General features: G+C 42.3%; 1 protein-coding gene across 5 annotated transcripts in view; it reads right to left on the bottom strand.

The window, feature by feature from the left end:
• The window catches only part of PPP1R9A (protein phosphatase 1 regulatory subunit 9A), a 135,198-nt gene extending 119,996 nt beyond the window's left edge, over positions 1 to 15,202 (bottom strand). For 3 of the 5 annotated variants that reach the window (XM_027684797.1, XM_027684798.1, XM_027684799.1), the window contains exons 1-2: positions 15,107 to 15,202; positions 12,327 to 14,016 (exon numbers count right to left, since the gene is read on the bottom strand). In XM_027684797.1, coding sequence (XP_027540598.1) covers positions 12,327 to 13,793 — 1,467 coding nt within the window. In that variant the 5' untranslated portion in view covers positions 13,794 to 14,016; positions 15,107 to 15,202. The remainder of the gene's footprint in view (positions 1 to 12,326; positions 14,017 to 15,106) is intronic. The other 2 variants (XM_027684800.1, XM_027684801.1) reach the window with 1 other exon arrangement.
• Positions 15,203 to 15,419: the final 217 nt, after the last annotated feature.

Raw genomic sequence — 15,419 nt, 5'->3', positions numbered from 1 at the left:
ATAATGCTCTAACTGAGGGACTAGTGACGCAGATGGAAGTGGTTAGCTCTTAAAAAAAGGCCACAAACCTGCCCTACGGCTTCTTGGAAACCAAAATGCTGCAAGTGCAGTGCTACCGAGTACCACTGGCTTATGAAAGCTCGTGCAGGATCCAGCCAGGCAATAGTGCTGGGTGCTGACCAGGCTCCGACCCAGCCTGCACTCCCACCCCATCACCCAGCTGGGGTAGGAGACTCCACTGCCCTGCCACCACCCCTGCCAAACACCCATGGTTCTCATGGCTGGATTTAGCTTCCAGCAGCACAGCATTCTCAAGCTAAATCCAGATTTCTCGAGCTCAGAAACTTGCAGTTCTTAATGGCATGGATTAACTACAGGGCTTAGAGACATAAGTGACCCTTTGCACTAGAAAAATAAAATAAATAACATAAATCATCTATGGGAACAAGAGGCTCGCTTTAATAGAACCACTTTTAAGCCAAAGGAGTGAAGAACAATTTATTTTGTACTATCCACTATCTTTTATTCCCTTTACTCATACTGCTACTCAAAAAAACTTCTCATTAACCCCTCTCATGTTTTATAAATGGCTGTTGGTCACATTCAGTCATACATACTGGCCTATCTTCTGGGAGTTCTTGAGCTTTACAAAACCAGCAAAACACCTCTCTCTATAATTATCAGAAAGATTTCATAGATAAACTAGACAAAATTAGCAGCTCAGTATATTTTACAAAGTTCACTGAAGGTGTACAGCACAGTATGGGATTATTTACCAGTTTAACCACAGCTTTTGAGTACTTGGACTCAACTGAGCACTCAGAACACGTTCTCATCCCAACCAAGGCTTACCCAGCTGTAGGACAGCAACAGTCATACAGAATTCAGCTACTGCTAAATGCAAAATGTTAGAGGGCTTTGCCTCTGCTGCAAATGAACACTACTCCTCAACAGTTTTATTTTTGTACAGACCTTTTGAAATTTTTCCCCATAATCATAAATATTTAACTCATAATATTTGTTTAAATATTTCACCCCAAATTTTTGTATTTTGTTAAATGTTACTTATAAGTTAGGTCAATCTGCTCATGTATACAATATGTCCAAAAAAACCCCTTAAAATCCTTTATTAGGTAGCTCTTTTGATTGACAGTCGTGGGCCTCTCATTAAGAAGAAACATTAAAAGTCTACTATCAATCCTTAAACTTAATTATCTGTAAGTACAGGTAAAATTTCAAGCTATATTCAATGAATTCTTGCTAAAATGCTCATATATCTTTAAACAACATTACCTATTACAATCGTACCTATTGGAATTGCTGCACAACCCCTGGATTTGCAAAACCATGCATTCTTAGAACTTGATAAATTATATAAGAGGTCACTTAATATATTTTACAAATAATAAAAGTAAAAGAATTCATCTTGGATGCAATTTAGCTGCTTCCTTTGCCAAAGTTCACTATCAGAAAAATAATTTTTCTCTGATTTAAGCCATAGAACTGCAGGATGGTAGAAGTTGGAAGGGAGCTATGAAAGTCATTTGGTCCAAGCCCCTTGCTCAAGCATAGCACTGCTTGTCCAGGACCATTCCCAGACAGCTTTTGAGTATCTCCAAAGATGGAGTATGCACAGCCTCTCTAGGTAACCTGTACGTGCTTAGTCATCCTCTCAGGGAAAAAGTGTTTCCTGATGTTCAGAAGGAACCTCCTTTGTTTCAGTTTGTGCCCATTGCCTCTGGCCCTGTCACTGGGCATAACTGGAAAGATCCTGCATCCTCCCTTCAAGTATTTATATACATTAATAAGACCACCCTCGAGTCTTCACTTCTCCAGGCTGAACAGTCCCAGTTCTCGCACCCTTTCCTCACAGAAGAGATGCTCCAGAGCTGTAATCATCTTCATGGGCCTTCACTGGACTTTCTCCAGTCTCTTGTGCTGGGGAGTCCACAACAGGACCCAGAACTCCAGGTGTGGCCTCACCAGTCCTGAGTGCAGAGGACGAATTGCCTCCCTCGACCTGATGGCAGCACTCATCCTAACACAGCCCAGAACATCATTAGTCTTCCTTGCTATATGGGTGCTTTGCTGGCTCAACTTCCACGTGGGAGTTCTCCAGGACCCCAGATCCTCTTCTGAAAAGCTGAAGAGGATCCACCAACTGGGCGGCCTCCAGAATATAACGATGCATAGGACTTTTCTCCCACAAGGTGCAGGATTTTGCATTTCTCCCTGTTGACTTCATGAAGCTTATGTCTTCCCACCTCTGTCTTCAGCCAGTTTCCAATCTACCTCACTATCTGCTCATCCAGCCCCCATTTAACAAGCTTCTCTATGAATATAATATGTCAAAAACCTTACTGAAGTGAATGTAGACAATATCCACTGCTCTCTCCTATCAAGTCAGTCATTTTCATTGTAGATGGTTATGGGGTTGGTCAGGCATAACTTCCCCTTTTAATGGTCAAAATTTACTGGTAATGACTGTGTCATGCACTTGCAGTAAATCACAGTAAGTCTCAGCAGTTACTTTGGATCTACAGCTGTTAAGCCTGGAGACTGCTTTACTGGCCATACAGAGAGAAAGAGAGGGGGGAAAAAAAAAAGAAGAAAAAAAGAGCCCCTCTGTTTAATAGTATTTCCCTCCCACCACACCTTAAATATCAACATGAAAGAAATGTGCAAAACATCAAGAAAGCAGTTTTCAGTCAACCTACTAATAGAGAGGAGATAAAACTGATCAAATACTTCAGAGGAAAATGCTGGGCAAAGGGGAATAAAGAGCTACACGGTCTGGCAGTCTCTTCATATCAAAGATCATACTGAAACATTCTCATTTGTGTTAGTGCACTTTGCCGCACTGTTAAATTATCTTTTTCAAGAGTGCTCTAAACCTGTGGATTAATGAGGTCTCTCTGGTTTGCCCTTGCGAAAATACAGTATTAAAATAATTTGAGTATTCTGCTTAAACACAATGAAATCTACTGGGCAATCACCCAAGTCAACATTAATGAGCAAATATCTTTGGGCTTCTGAGAAGGCTGAGCTAACAGGTAAATATTTAAGTATGTCAGATTCTACACACCTAAGGAATCTAAGTCTGTCAGTACCTAAATACGTCACAGTCCATCTTAAAGATGACTGCAACTTTATAAAGATGTAAAGATGATTACAAGGCTAGATAAAGCATTGGGATATTTTTTATCAAAAAGGCCATGATCTAGATCTATTAGAAAGCAGTTTGATAGCATGACTTAAAAACCTCCATAGTTTATTGCTTTTAAAAAAATAATGTGAATAGTAAATTTGAAATACAGGTATTTTATCAAATAAAAGTCCCTAGGTCTACATGCAGCATAGACTGAATATTAAAAGATATCCTTTCAATGTGAACCAGCATCTTATGCCCTTGAGATTATGCACTGAATACTAAGGGAGATGGAAACTGCAGGGAGGAACATCAGAAGTTACAGACATGCACAGACTAAGAAGTGCAGCTCTATGTGTAATTATGCAACACAAGTGGGTCTCAGAGATAAATTCTGAATTCACCCCTTCCAGTGACTTTATCATATGGAAGTATCTCTGTGATCCGGTAGGTCTCTTGAATCAACTCTAGTAAGTAACTGAAGTAAAATTTGCTTCCCTCACCAGAACACTTTCTACATTAAAAAGGACACCACAGAATAACAGCTATTGCTTTGTATTGTTTCACTACAGAAATATTGGGTACTTTTTTAAATACATTATTGTGGCCTGCAAGTTCAACGGTGTTGAAGGAAATAGCAACACTTAAGAGGACTAACAGACACTATTAGACAACACAGTAGTCTATTAGGAACATAGGAAAAGAGTGCCTGCTATTACAATTCTTTAATCTTAGTTGGAAAACATTCAATTCCACCTTAAAAGTGGAATGCTGCCCCTAAGTCTTCAGGTACCTTTTCTTTATGAATATTCCAGAGATTTAATTATGCTCTTTTTCAGGCTTTGTTATCACTCACTGGCCAAGACAAATTTCTTAAGGTCCCTGTTTTATGATAGAATTAACCAAGAAAAAGACAGATAAGAGCACCAAGTTGCTGAAGCTGTTCCTGCAAACACACTTGCCTTAAGCAGAATCCAGTAGACATGTTCCAGATGAAGTCTCCTTAGCGAGTTATAAAATGACACCCACAATTCCATACCACTTCCAAAATATTTTGCCTCGTATCTAGAATGCCATTTCCCTTCCTCACAGCTGCATCGCACCGCGATGTCATTCTGTGCAAGCGAGTCACAGAGTGACTTTCTCCTTAGCAGTTGTCCCCTGCAAATGAGTTACTAGTTTACCATGAAAGTTCTTAGCTCATAAATCCATTCACACTACCCAAGTCCTCCCAGTCACCCGTATTTTACCGTAATCCTATGCAATGATAAGGCTTCCCTATTTTCTGTCAAAAGCAAGTGTCATTAGTGTGCTCCAACTTTCTGAGACAGAACTACTGAAATTTTTAACATGGTCTTTTATCTTATCAAAGGCATATCCTAATTTATTCTGACATATACCACCTCTGATAAATCCATTTACATGTATTCCATTTGCCACCCTGCCTTTGATTCTTTTAAAAGTGTTTGCTATTGCTGTGCTACAGAAAATAATAAAAAAAAGAAAATATTAATAATTTTTAGGCTGCCAGAACCACCTCTTCTCCACTCTCTGAAAAATAGCTACTGCATTTGCTCTTCTGCAGTTAAATACTATCTCTATTTTGCTAGTGTTGTTTGTTTTGAAATGTTTGCTACAAGATTTTTCTAAAATACAACTTCTTTGACCCAGCCCCATACAAACCTGAGCACTAAGAGCTTCTAAGTTTCTTCTTCATTTCACTATATGAATTTCCATGGTAACAGTTTCCACCTGTATACATTTATTTCACTCCTAATCCCGATTCCATGTTCAACATGACCTACTGCACCAAAAATGAAGGCAAAATTGTAATATAAACTGGGGATGATAACTCTAATCATAACTTTATGCTCACTGCATAATGCCCAGCTTCCTTTCTTATTTCATTTTTAATGGATAAATAGCTTTTTACTGCTTGGATTATTTTCCTTTACAAGGTCAAACTCAGCTTGATTTCTGGCAACTTCTTATTCGTATTTAAGGCTTCTGAACCTTATGACATTCTTCATTTTTTGAACAACCACTTTTGCCACTCCTTTCAAGTCCTTGGCTAGCTTATGATGTTCTCTTTGGCTGGCTTTTTTTCTGATTAGGTCTGCAGTCATTCTGCTTGTGTATTCTGCTTTTTCTTGAGATGCAAATCCTATGCGCTTTTTCTAATTCTGAATCAAAGAACTCCCTTTGCTCTTTGGTTCAACTAATTTCAAACCATTTCCCTACAGTTTCTCAGTCTGCATTTTTGAAATCCAAAACTTTAACTGGAAACCCCTTTCAATCGAAACCATATAAACCTCTGATGCCAATTATTCAATCCAAACTTGGTTTCTACAAACAGTTATCCTAGAATGCCCTTCATGCTCATGAAACCCACTTTAAAGCAACATTATTTCTTTTTAGTTCAAGAACTGTGTGTGAACACTGCATCCAGGAATTACTGATCTTTAGAATTAGTAGGGAAATTATGACCTATACAAGAGTTTAAGTCTCCACAGCACATTGTGGTAGGCAAATAACTTTATTCCATCTACTGTATTCCAATAATTCCATGTATACTTAATACAAGAAAACTCTTTGGCACCTGAAATCACTGTGTATGAAAGACTCATCCACTGATGAGTCTTTGAATCCTTAATATTTACTTCTCATTCCTTTCCCTGAAAAATATATATAAAAGGTTTGCTTTTCATAAAAAGATCTTTCATAACAAATGCAACTGAAATAAGAGAACAGGTCCCAGAAATGCTCTATATATCCTACCACCAGAACAAAGAACCTGCTTTTTTACACTGTTAACTTTTACAAATAATCAAAGTTAGCATGACAATCCTTGCAGTACAACACATTGTACTACTGCTTAAATCAGTAGAATTCCCCAGAGTTGACAATACCTGAAAAAAGTGTAAGTTCGTTTTATGTAGCAGAATAGACACATTCCAAGCTTCCCAAGCAACAGCTCTGTATGTCAAAGTACTTCACAAGTAAAGATGGATTTAAGGCAACAGATTAAAAAAATTACAAACTTGCTGCCCATTTTACAGAATTCAAATACCAGCATAAGATTCAGTAATATATTCAAACAAAGCATGGACTGTGGTGTCCCACCCTTACGGGGAAGGAGTACCCAAGATTCATAGATGCTAGTGGTTGAAAGGGACAATAAAAGACAGAGGGTCCACAAAAGCTTACAAAGTTTTATTAGTAAATTATGCACTTGGCATGGAAATTGGTGTAAGTTAGTCCCTATCTCCTAGTACAAGCACATGGCAGTGGGTTTTGAACAAAGGTATAGAGTGAACGGAGTGGGGGTTAATGGGGGGGGAGGGAAGCGAGGAAGAGGAAGGGCAGAGGGGGCAGAGGGGGAAAGAGAGAAAGAAAGAGAGAAAAAGATTGCCAGTCTTGGCTCCAGCATTTATACAGCTGATGGGATGCCCAGGGTCCTGGGGTATGCACATGCCTGGGCTTCAGATAACTTTCTACAGATAACTGTTCCCCGCCCTGGAGATAAGTTTCTTGCTTCCTATACAAATTAGTTATCATGTGCAGTCTGATCTTCTATACCTTTCTGCAAATGGGTCAGAGGGCTTTGAGGGTTCTTGGGGGCCTTAATCCCCCGCTACTGGCTCAGCCTTTGGACAACATGCCATGCCCCCTTTCTCAATCTCATTCCCGTGCTTGTGGTGTATTGTGTAGTGCTTTTCTCCAGGAGCCAGAACAAGGACATTTGTCCCAGAAATGTGCTGCCCTATGTCCATATGGCCCACTTCTCCAGCCACATCCTATTCTTTAGTGTATTATTACCAACAATCCTACATTCCACAGCTATCTGGCTACTGGTGTTTGAGACATACACATTAGCTCTCTTATCTTCTAGGCTTCTACCTGGACAGAGGAACTGGAGTAGAGAACCAGATTTAAGGAAAGCAAAATATTCTTTCAGCGATTTCAGAAAGAGCTACACATCTTTCTTTATCTGTAAGCTTTCATAATTAACCCATTCAAAAGTGGACAGATTTCTTAGATGCTGCAATCATTTCAAATCTAACATAGCCTCACGATTTTTCTGCAAGTCCTATCTTCCACACTGGCCTTAAACAAGTATCCCAACATGCACTGGTACTACTTTATTTATAGAATCACAGCCTCACTGAGGGTGGGAGGAAGATCTGGAGATCACCTAAATCCAACTCAGTATTCACTTAAGTAAAACACAAATAGAAGCAGTGGCAAGTTTGAAGCCATGGCCTGTACAATGCTTGCAGATGGGTAATCTTCTCTTATGACTCCTATGATCCAAAATAGTTCATCAACATCACAGCAACAGGGAAAACAGTACTAAACACTTAATCAGGCAAAGAAATCCTTTTTTTTAACACTAAAATTTGAAAATGTTTTCAGCATACTTTATTTTGATGCTTACCAGACAAACAACAATGATATTTTAAAGTAAATATTTCTAAAGTAATTAGTGTCAGATTGTTTCACATTCTTTCTCCGCCACTATTTACATTCCTCAACATGTTTTGCCAGGGCAACCCCGGTACCAATACAGGCTGAGAGATGGACATACCAAGAGCAGCCCTGCTAAGAAGGACTTGGGGTTGCTGGTGGATGAGAGGCTGAACATGAGCCAGCAACGTGCATCTGCAGCCGAGAAAGCCAATTATATCCTGGGCTGCATCACCAGCAGTGTGGGCAGCAGGTCGAGGGAGGTGATTCTGCCCCTCTACTCTGCTCTGGTGAGACCCCACCTGGAGTGCTGCATCCAGCTCTGGAGTCCTCAGCACAGGAAGGACATGTTCCTGTTGGAGCAGATGCAGAAGAGGGCCACCAAGACAGAGGGATGGAGCATCTCTCCAACAAGGAAAGACTGAGAGAATTGGGATTCTTCAACCTGGAAAAGAGGGGTGGCCTAATTGCAGCCTTCCAGTACCTGAAGGGAGACTCACAAGAAAGGAGGAATGGCTTCAAATTGAAAATAGGTTTAGATTAGATATTTAGAAAAAAATCTTTACTGCAAGAGTGGTGAACAGGTTGCCCAGAGAAATTATGGATGTCCCATCTCTGGAAGTGTCCAAAGTGTTGTCGTGAAAGGTGTCCCTGCCCATGGCAGGGGTGTTGGAACTACATGATCTTTAAGATCCTTTCTAACTCAAACCGTTGTATGATTCTATGATTTTAGTGACAGAAATAAGGAATAACTAAAAGAATGATTCATTCCTTGAACTGATTTTTAATAAGAAAAATCACCATATAGTTCATAAAAAAAAATTCAAAACAACTTTAAACGCAAATATCATTTGTATTCTACACTGAACTACAGTCAGAGCACTGGTAAAATGTCTTCAAAGGTGAGAGAGAGACAAAGAGAAGCACAAGTTCCAGCTCCTGAAGACCATCTGAACAAAATATGATCTGGAAAACTGAAGTGTTGTGGGGTATAAAATTCAGTCATGCTGCATGACAAAAGAGAGGAAGCACAATATGAGGCACAAGCACTATGATTATAATCCCTTAGTACTGAATTAGCTGAAGCATGGAAGAGCCATTTGCTATACACCTTCCTTCCTGTTACCCTTTCTCCCATCTACCCCAAAACTTACAGAGGTCTGCAGAGATGTCCCTTCACCACTGCATCCTGAGGAAGCTTTATGGAACACTGAAAACTGCAGCAGCAGCTCGAGCTAAAATCCCATGGAGCACCACAAGTTACCTGCTGTCTGCCATACGGTCTGATCACATACTACCCAATCTCTTGGCTGGTAGGAGCAAGTCAGAGGAGCAGAAGGTTGCAAAACGAGACTCAGCAGGTGACACCAATTGCTGCTAACAGCTTTAAATGGTTTAACGTGTACCTGGTGCCAAAATCCAGGCACTAACTGAAGATGCAGCCATCAGCTATCAAGACAGCAGAAATTCTGGACTTGGAAAGAGAAGAGGTGAACATTACCCTTCCATTCTAATTGTACCCAGGATGGAGGAAGTGTATCTCAAAAAGGACTATGATTTGGACAATCAATAAATTTCCATTTGCTAGAGCATGGAAAGCCAGGAGATAATGAATTCTGCACTACTAGCAATCCTTGTCCAATTAGCCCGCAGTGTTTGGGAAGTGGCATAACAACCCAACCCTCAGGAAATCCAGCAAAACTCAACAAAGAAACCAATAAATCATCAAATTGCTGGTTTGGTGGGGTTTTTTGTTGGGTTTTTTTGTAGAAAAGTATCCCTGGCAAAACTAGGGTATTTTTTCCTCAACACATTTACTTATCTTTTTCACCTCTTACACTCACCTTGGAGAGCTTCAGTTCTATCCCTGAGCACAAACACAATACCTCATCACAAGAGCAGGCCAGTGTTGATAAAGCTCCCACCGACACACAGAACAACTCGTATCAGTGATGCCACACTCCAAATACCTAGAAACTCTCCAAGCCTGCAATGGCCCCTAGGCTGTCACCTACTCCTAAAGGGACTTTCAACAGAGACGAGATCAGCAAATATATCCCATAATCCTAGACCAGAGCAAATGGCCCATGAAGGATGGGATCTCTGATAGCAAAATTACAGACTGTAACAGAGTAGGATTTCCTGCATGTATTGACTTGAATGTTTTATAGTGAGTTTCTCAATAACTGGGTCATCTTCCTGCTCGGGAGACAAGCAGAATTCAGTCTTTATCAGTCTCATCCTTCTGCCTATACTTCATTACTTTTCATACCCCCCAGCATTTCCCCTTGAGGGACAAAAAGTCCCTCAACATGTGTACCTGAAAAATCATACAGAAAAATAGTCCAAAGATGTTTATCTAAATCTGCTAAGACCTTCAAGTAACAACTTTATTACAATAACTACCCATTGATTTCACAGGTTACACATAAAAATGCCAACTTTGTTAATTATTTCAGAGCTCACCTGCAGGAGGAGAGTGAAGGTACAATACTGCAAAACCAGCACTAAACATCTAGAGTTTTGGTTGGACTTTGCACACCACTATCTAGCAGAGTAGTTAAGTACAAATTGCTTCATTTTCATAAAGAGAAATTGGTTTTCAACAGTTCAGAAAATACTCCTACATTGCTTTATATTTTCCTCTCTCTCTCAATCACACCATGCATGAGGTGACATTCAGCAAATTATTAATGAAACCAGTTATAACCACTAATACACAAAATAGTGTAGAACAGAAAAATTCTTAAGTAGTTGCTGTCTATTCGATTAGCAATCATCATCCCCACTTAACAGATGGGTACAGGGAGTTACTAGGTAAGTTCATTGGCAATGCTGTTGGAGAAGGAGTGCAGGAGCCCAGAGACTCAGAAGCCACGAGGACTCACCAGGGGATCTTCCAGCTGCCCTTCCTGGGTCCCTGCCTGCGGCAGTGTGGCCCAGCAGTGACCTGATGGCACTGGCAGCCTGCCAGGGCTTACACCGCTTGACACTGCCAAGGGAACTACAGAGCATTGCAGAGAAAAGGGAGGAAGGCTCGAGAAGAAGCTTTTAATTTTCCACAACTTTTGACACACTTCTTCCTCCTAGTGCAAGCTTTCCACATGGTATCACTTCTGCTTCCCCACATGACTAAAAGATTGCATGCACTGGAGGTACCAAAGACAAAAAAGCAGGGGCTCTCCCAAACCTCTCAATCCCTCCTACATTGTTCACCCCCAGAGCAGCTTTTATTCTGTTTTCTTCCTATCTACAATAAAGATGCTAGAATAATTAAAGCAATGATTATTTTACTTGGTATAAGCTTTTAAGAGTGCTTTATGCTTAAACCCATGACAAATGTACTCTTTCATTATTTACACAAATGACTTTTAGAGCATTTTCCTGATGGACTGTTATTATTACTGTATAATATGTAATCTGAAATGAACATAGCATGAAAAACTTGAAAAGAAAAAGATTTATAACTAAATAATTGAGAAAATGCTCTTATAGCACTTGGCATGACAGTATGATTCAGACAGACAACTACAATATACTGAAGTAAGAATGTCACTGTTAGCTCTTTCAGAAACAGCAGAAAAATCTGACCAACACAAGAATAAAATCAGCAGAGTCACTTTCTGGATTATCATTTGTTGGAACCATCATAAACAACTGGCAGACCTTTTAGAAACGAGATCATCTTATCTGTTAGTACGGCCTGCAGGGGAAGGAAGTGGAGGGACAACTTCCATAATTCTTTGTAATGAAAATCTTCTCTACTTCGCCTCCCCAAAATTCAACAAAACTACCTAGTTCAATTATGGGAATAATCTAGAGGGAGCATAAACACATAGAATTTTTGGTTCATGATGCAAGCCTGAATAAAATACTAACAAAACAAAATAAAATGCATTATCTTGTCTTGGAATGTTTTGTTTCAGTGTAAAAAACAGTCTTTCAAAGCATGAAGAACACAGGACAATTCTTCTCCCTCCACCCCACAATAAACAGATGTGAATACCTGGTTGCTTCCTTCAGATGAAAATTTCGTAATACAATATACATCTTACCCTTCCTTAAACCACATGCAGTGTAAATGCAGATTTTGTAAATCACATTACTTCAATAGGGGAACTTCTGTTCATTGATTTAGTGATTTTCATTGCTAAGCTCACATTATGAAAATATTGTTTTAAAGTTTTAAAGAGTGACGATTCTACTAGAAAAGATGGCACAGAATACAGACGCAGAGTATTAACAGTCTTCCACTACAGAATCCCACTCTATTTCATGACAGAGTCTTTAAATACAGGTACTTTAAAGAATATCTGCTGAGAGCTGAGGAAAAGCCATTCAATCTAAAGAAGCTGTGATTTCAAATGAAATGAAACAAGCAGCACAAAGGCCACCAAATACCCACATCGACATTTCACCATGTGGTTACAGTTCAGTCTTGGAAGTCAAAACATGCACGCTAAATTCTGAAACTTCACAAACGCAGCTGTCATTCTCAATTTCCAAGAAGTCTAGGAAATTACACGAGTTCATCAGAGCTCAGCTGCCTTCCTTCATTTAAGATTATGTTCACTGGTTGACTGCAATAAAAACATGTATCAAAAGATCCTCTACAATTTTTTCACAGAGGACATCAAATGTCAAAATCTCCTTCAAATAAAGCTGCATTTGAAAATTAACCAATTGCAAAAGAAACCATAAGAAATTTTACCTTAATTGGAGCCCGGCTAAACTGTATTTTTCTGTTGGCTGGGATTTCGTCTTCATCTGGCAATCCATTAATTTCAGAATATTCCATATCAGGTTCATAACAGTTATTTTCATCACTGTCATCTAAATCATCCTGTTCTGTACCTGTCTCTCCCCAGTCAGAATTATATCTGGATCGTACCCGATACACATTATAGTCAGAGTGCATGTACACGTGGGAACTCTGAAAATTAATCACATCTTCATTCACATCTTTTTCATTTGTCTCATCATAATGGGACTCTGTAGCATCTGAAACTGCATCTGTGGCAAAATCACCACCTGAAGCTACATTTCTTGTTAATTCTGCAGCTTCGGGTCGATCAAAGATACCTTCTGTATTTTCTGACTGTTCCTTTTGTTGCACCAAAACTCCTGCCTCTGTTTTTGACTTACTCCTAGAACAGCGGTCCACAGGTCTTTCACCGTCAAGCACGTTGACCAAATCCTGTTGACCTGTTGCAGAGCTCTCAACAGAATCAGGACTTGCCTCTGTGTTCTTCTTTATTTCTTCAGTTGTTTTTGAACCTGCTGAAATGCCTGTAGACACTTTCTGTCTTGGTGTTGAAGGTGTGTTAGTTTGCTGAGAGTTCTCAGCAGACATCACGCCTGTACTCTGTTTGGCTGGGGGAGACCATGTGCTAGCCTCTTTCAAAGGACTGAAACCCTCAAGGTTTGCAACTGGGGAGGAGATACTTGTGACACTAGATGACAGGTTTAGTGGATAGTGACCAGTTACAGAGTACTCTTCGTTGTTTTCTGACTTTTCTACAACGATTGCATTGTGTGAGTCGGTGTTTTCAAAAACTGCGCTGAGCTGACTCACAGTTGGAGAGACGGTCTCTGTCCTTGGGCTAAGACTGTCCAGTGAATCAGTGCTGCCTCTGTGAGACTTGGAGCTACACCACTCATCCGGAAGCTCGTTGGAAACGATTTTCTCTTTCTTTGGGGAATAGCGATTCGAGTGTCCCATTTCATGAGAATTTCGCTCAAACATCTTTCGAGTTTCAGTAAACTTGGAATAGGAAGGACCATCATGGAGAGTATCAAATCTACTAATCCTTTCTGAGACGGACGATTCCAATTTTACAATTGAACCATCTGCTTTCTCTACAAATTCTTTGGGCCTAATTCGTCTTTGAGGTGATGCAGGGCCACCTTTCCCCCTGGTTTTAGGGGCAACTCCAGCACTTTCAGTGGGCTCCATGCCCATCTGCATAAATAAGTTCTTGATCCTATTGACATTTGAGCCATATTTCCTTCCCCTGCTCTGCGAGGCCTCCCCTTCCTCTTTCGCTTTTTGGTCTCCATCTGATTTCGGTTTGTCAAAGGTGCTTTTCAGCGCCTGGAACTCAGTTCTGTAAGCATTTCTGTGAGGAGAGGCACTTCGGAGGGTTGATCTTTCTCCTGAAGACTCTGTTTTCATCATGTTTACTCCAGGACCACAAAACCTGCTTGCATAGTTTCTCTGGCTCCACTCTCAGTAGTTTGTCACAGCTGAGATTCTGCTTGAGGAGTGTTTTTCCTCAGAGGCCACTGCCCTTCAGCAGGAACATACTCGACAGAAGATCTGGAGGCAAATATCTAAACACATGCAGTCAATTCCGACAAAGTAGCACGACCAAGGACTCAAGAACAAGGGCTGATTCAACCTGCAATAGAAAGGAGGGTTTTCTGAACCATGTCAGGTACTTTTACTTTAAATGTCACAATTTCCACTTACTGTTATTTGAGACGTTTACAAAAAAATACTAAAAAAAAAACCAAAACCAAAACCAACCTGCGCGGACACACGAAAACTTACCATTACAAACTTTTTCAAATTGACTTTTGAAAAATTTACAATCTATGACATCATTCCATAGTGAAAGAACAGATTATCACATCTTATCATTCACAAGTACCATGGCACAAATATGCATGCAAAGGAAAGGCAATGTGACATGAAATGTGAGCCACTGCAAGACAATCTCTCTCTCTCATAGAAACACATCGGTAGAAATACAATCAAAGATAATGTGCTTAGAAAGGCAAATTAAACATCAGCTCGAGGGAATTCAAAAAAATGCACCCAAAGTTAACATCCTCAGCTGACATGGTAAAGAAAGTGAAATCCCGTTAGAGAAAGTTGCCCCTTGTCACGGGCAGCGGTTTTAACATCTGGAGGAGCCTGGAGGTGCCCAACGCGGAGATGCAGAAACGGAGCCAGGGGCTGGACCCGCTCCCGCCCCCGGCCCGAGGGGCTCGTCCCCGGTCCCCGCAGCCCAGCGAAGGGCAGCACGGCGGTCACCCAGAGCCAAACCCCTGTCCCTTCCCTTCAGTCCCTCCTCCCCAGCCCTCGCCCTGCCGCGCCGCCGCCGCTCCCGCCGAGGCGGGGACGCCTCGCTCTGCCCGCTGCACACACGGTGCCGGTACCACCGCCCGGAGCCCCCGCGCCCTGCTCCCGCCGGTCGCCACGGGCGACTGGAAAGGCCACGCGGCAGCGGCTCTCGGCGAGACCCGCCGCTCTCGCAGAAGGCAATAAACTTAACCCGAGCGGACAGCGCTGGAGCCCCCGCGGCAGCTCCTCCTCGGGCAGCCGTGCCGTGCCGCGCCGCCGGGCAGGAGCCGCGGGCGGCAGCACCTTGCGGCGGGGCAGTGCCCGGGCAGCCGCCCGCCGCCCCCGTGGAACAAAAGCCCGGTGCCAGGGCTGCTTCTCACGGAGCCCGGCGCCTCTCCCTCCGAGCGCGCACCCCGCCTTACCCAGCCCACAGCCGCGACGGACTCCCCCGACCGCCCGGCTCAGCGCTGCCCCCGCGCCTCCTCTCCGCAGAGCGGCCGCTGCCGCCGCCCGCCTGACAGGAGGCAGCAGCCGCCGCCGCGTCGCCTTAACGCCATTGCAGGCAGCGGCAGCGGCGGCGGCGGCAGCGGGGCACGGACACGGCTCCGCGCGCACACCCGCGGCGGCGGCGCGGGGGAGGATGAGGCGCCGCGCCCGCCGCAGCCGCGCTCCCGCCGCCGCCCGCCCCGCCGCAATGGCGTTAAGGCGACGCGGCGGCGGCTGCTGCCTCCTGTC

The sequence above is a fragment of the Neopelma chrysocephalum genome, unplaced genomic scaffold (assembly GCF_003984885.1).
Source record: "Neopelma chrysocephalum unplaced genomic scaffold, ASM398488v2 Primary Assembly neopelma1_67, whole genome shotgun sequence".
In the NCBI taxonomy this organism is placed as follows: domain Eukaryota; kingdom Metazoa; phylum Chordata; class Aves; order Passeriformes; family Pipridae; genus Neopelma; species Neopelma chrysocephalum.
The sequence above is the reverse complement of the archived record's forward strand: the minus strand, read 5'-3'. Positions and strand labels throughout refer to the sequence as shown.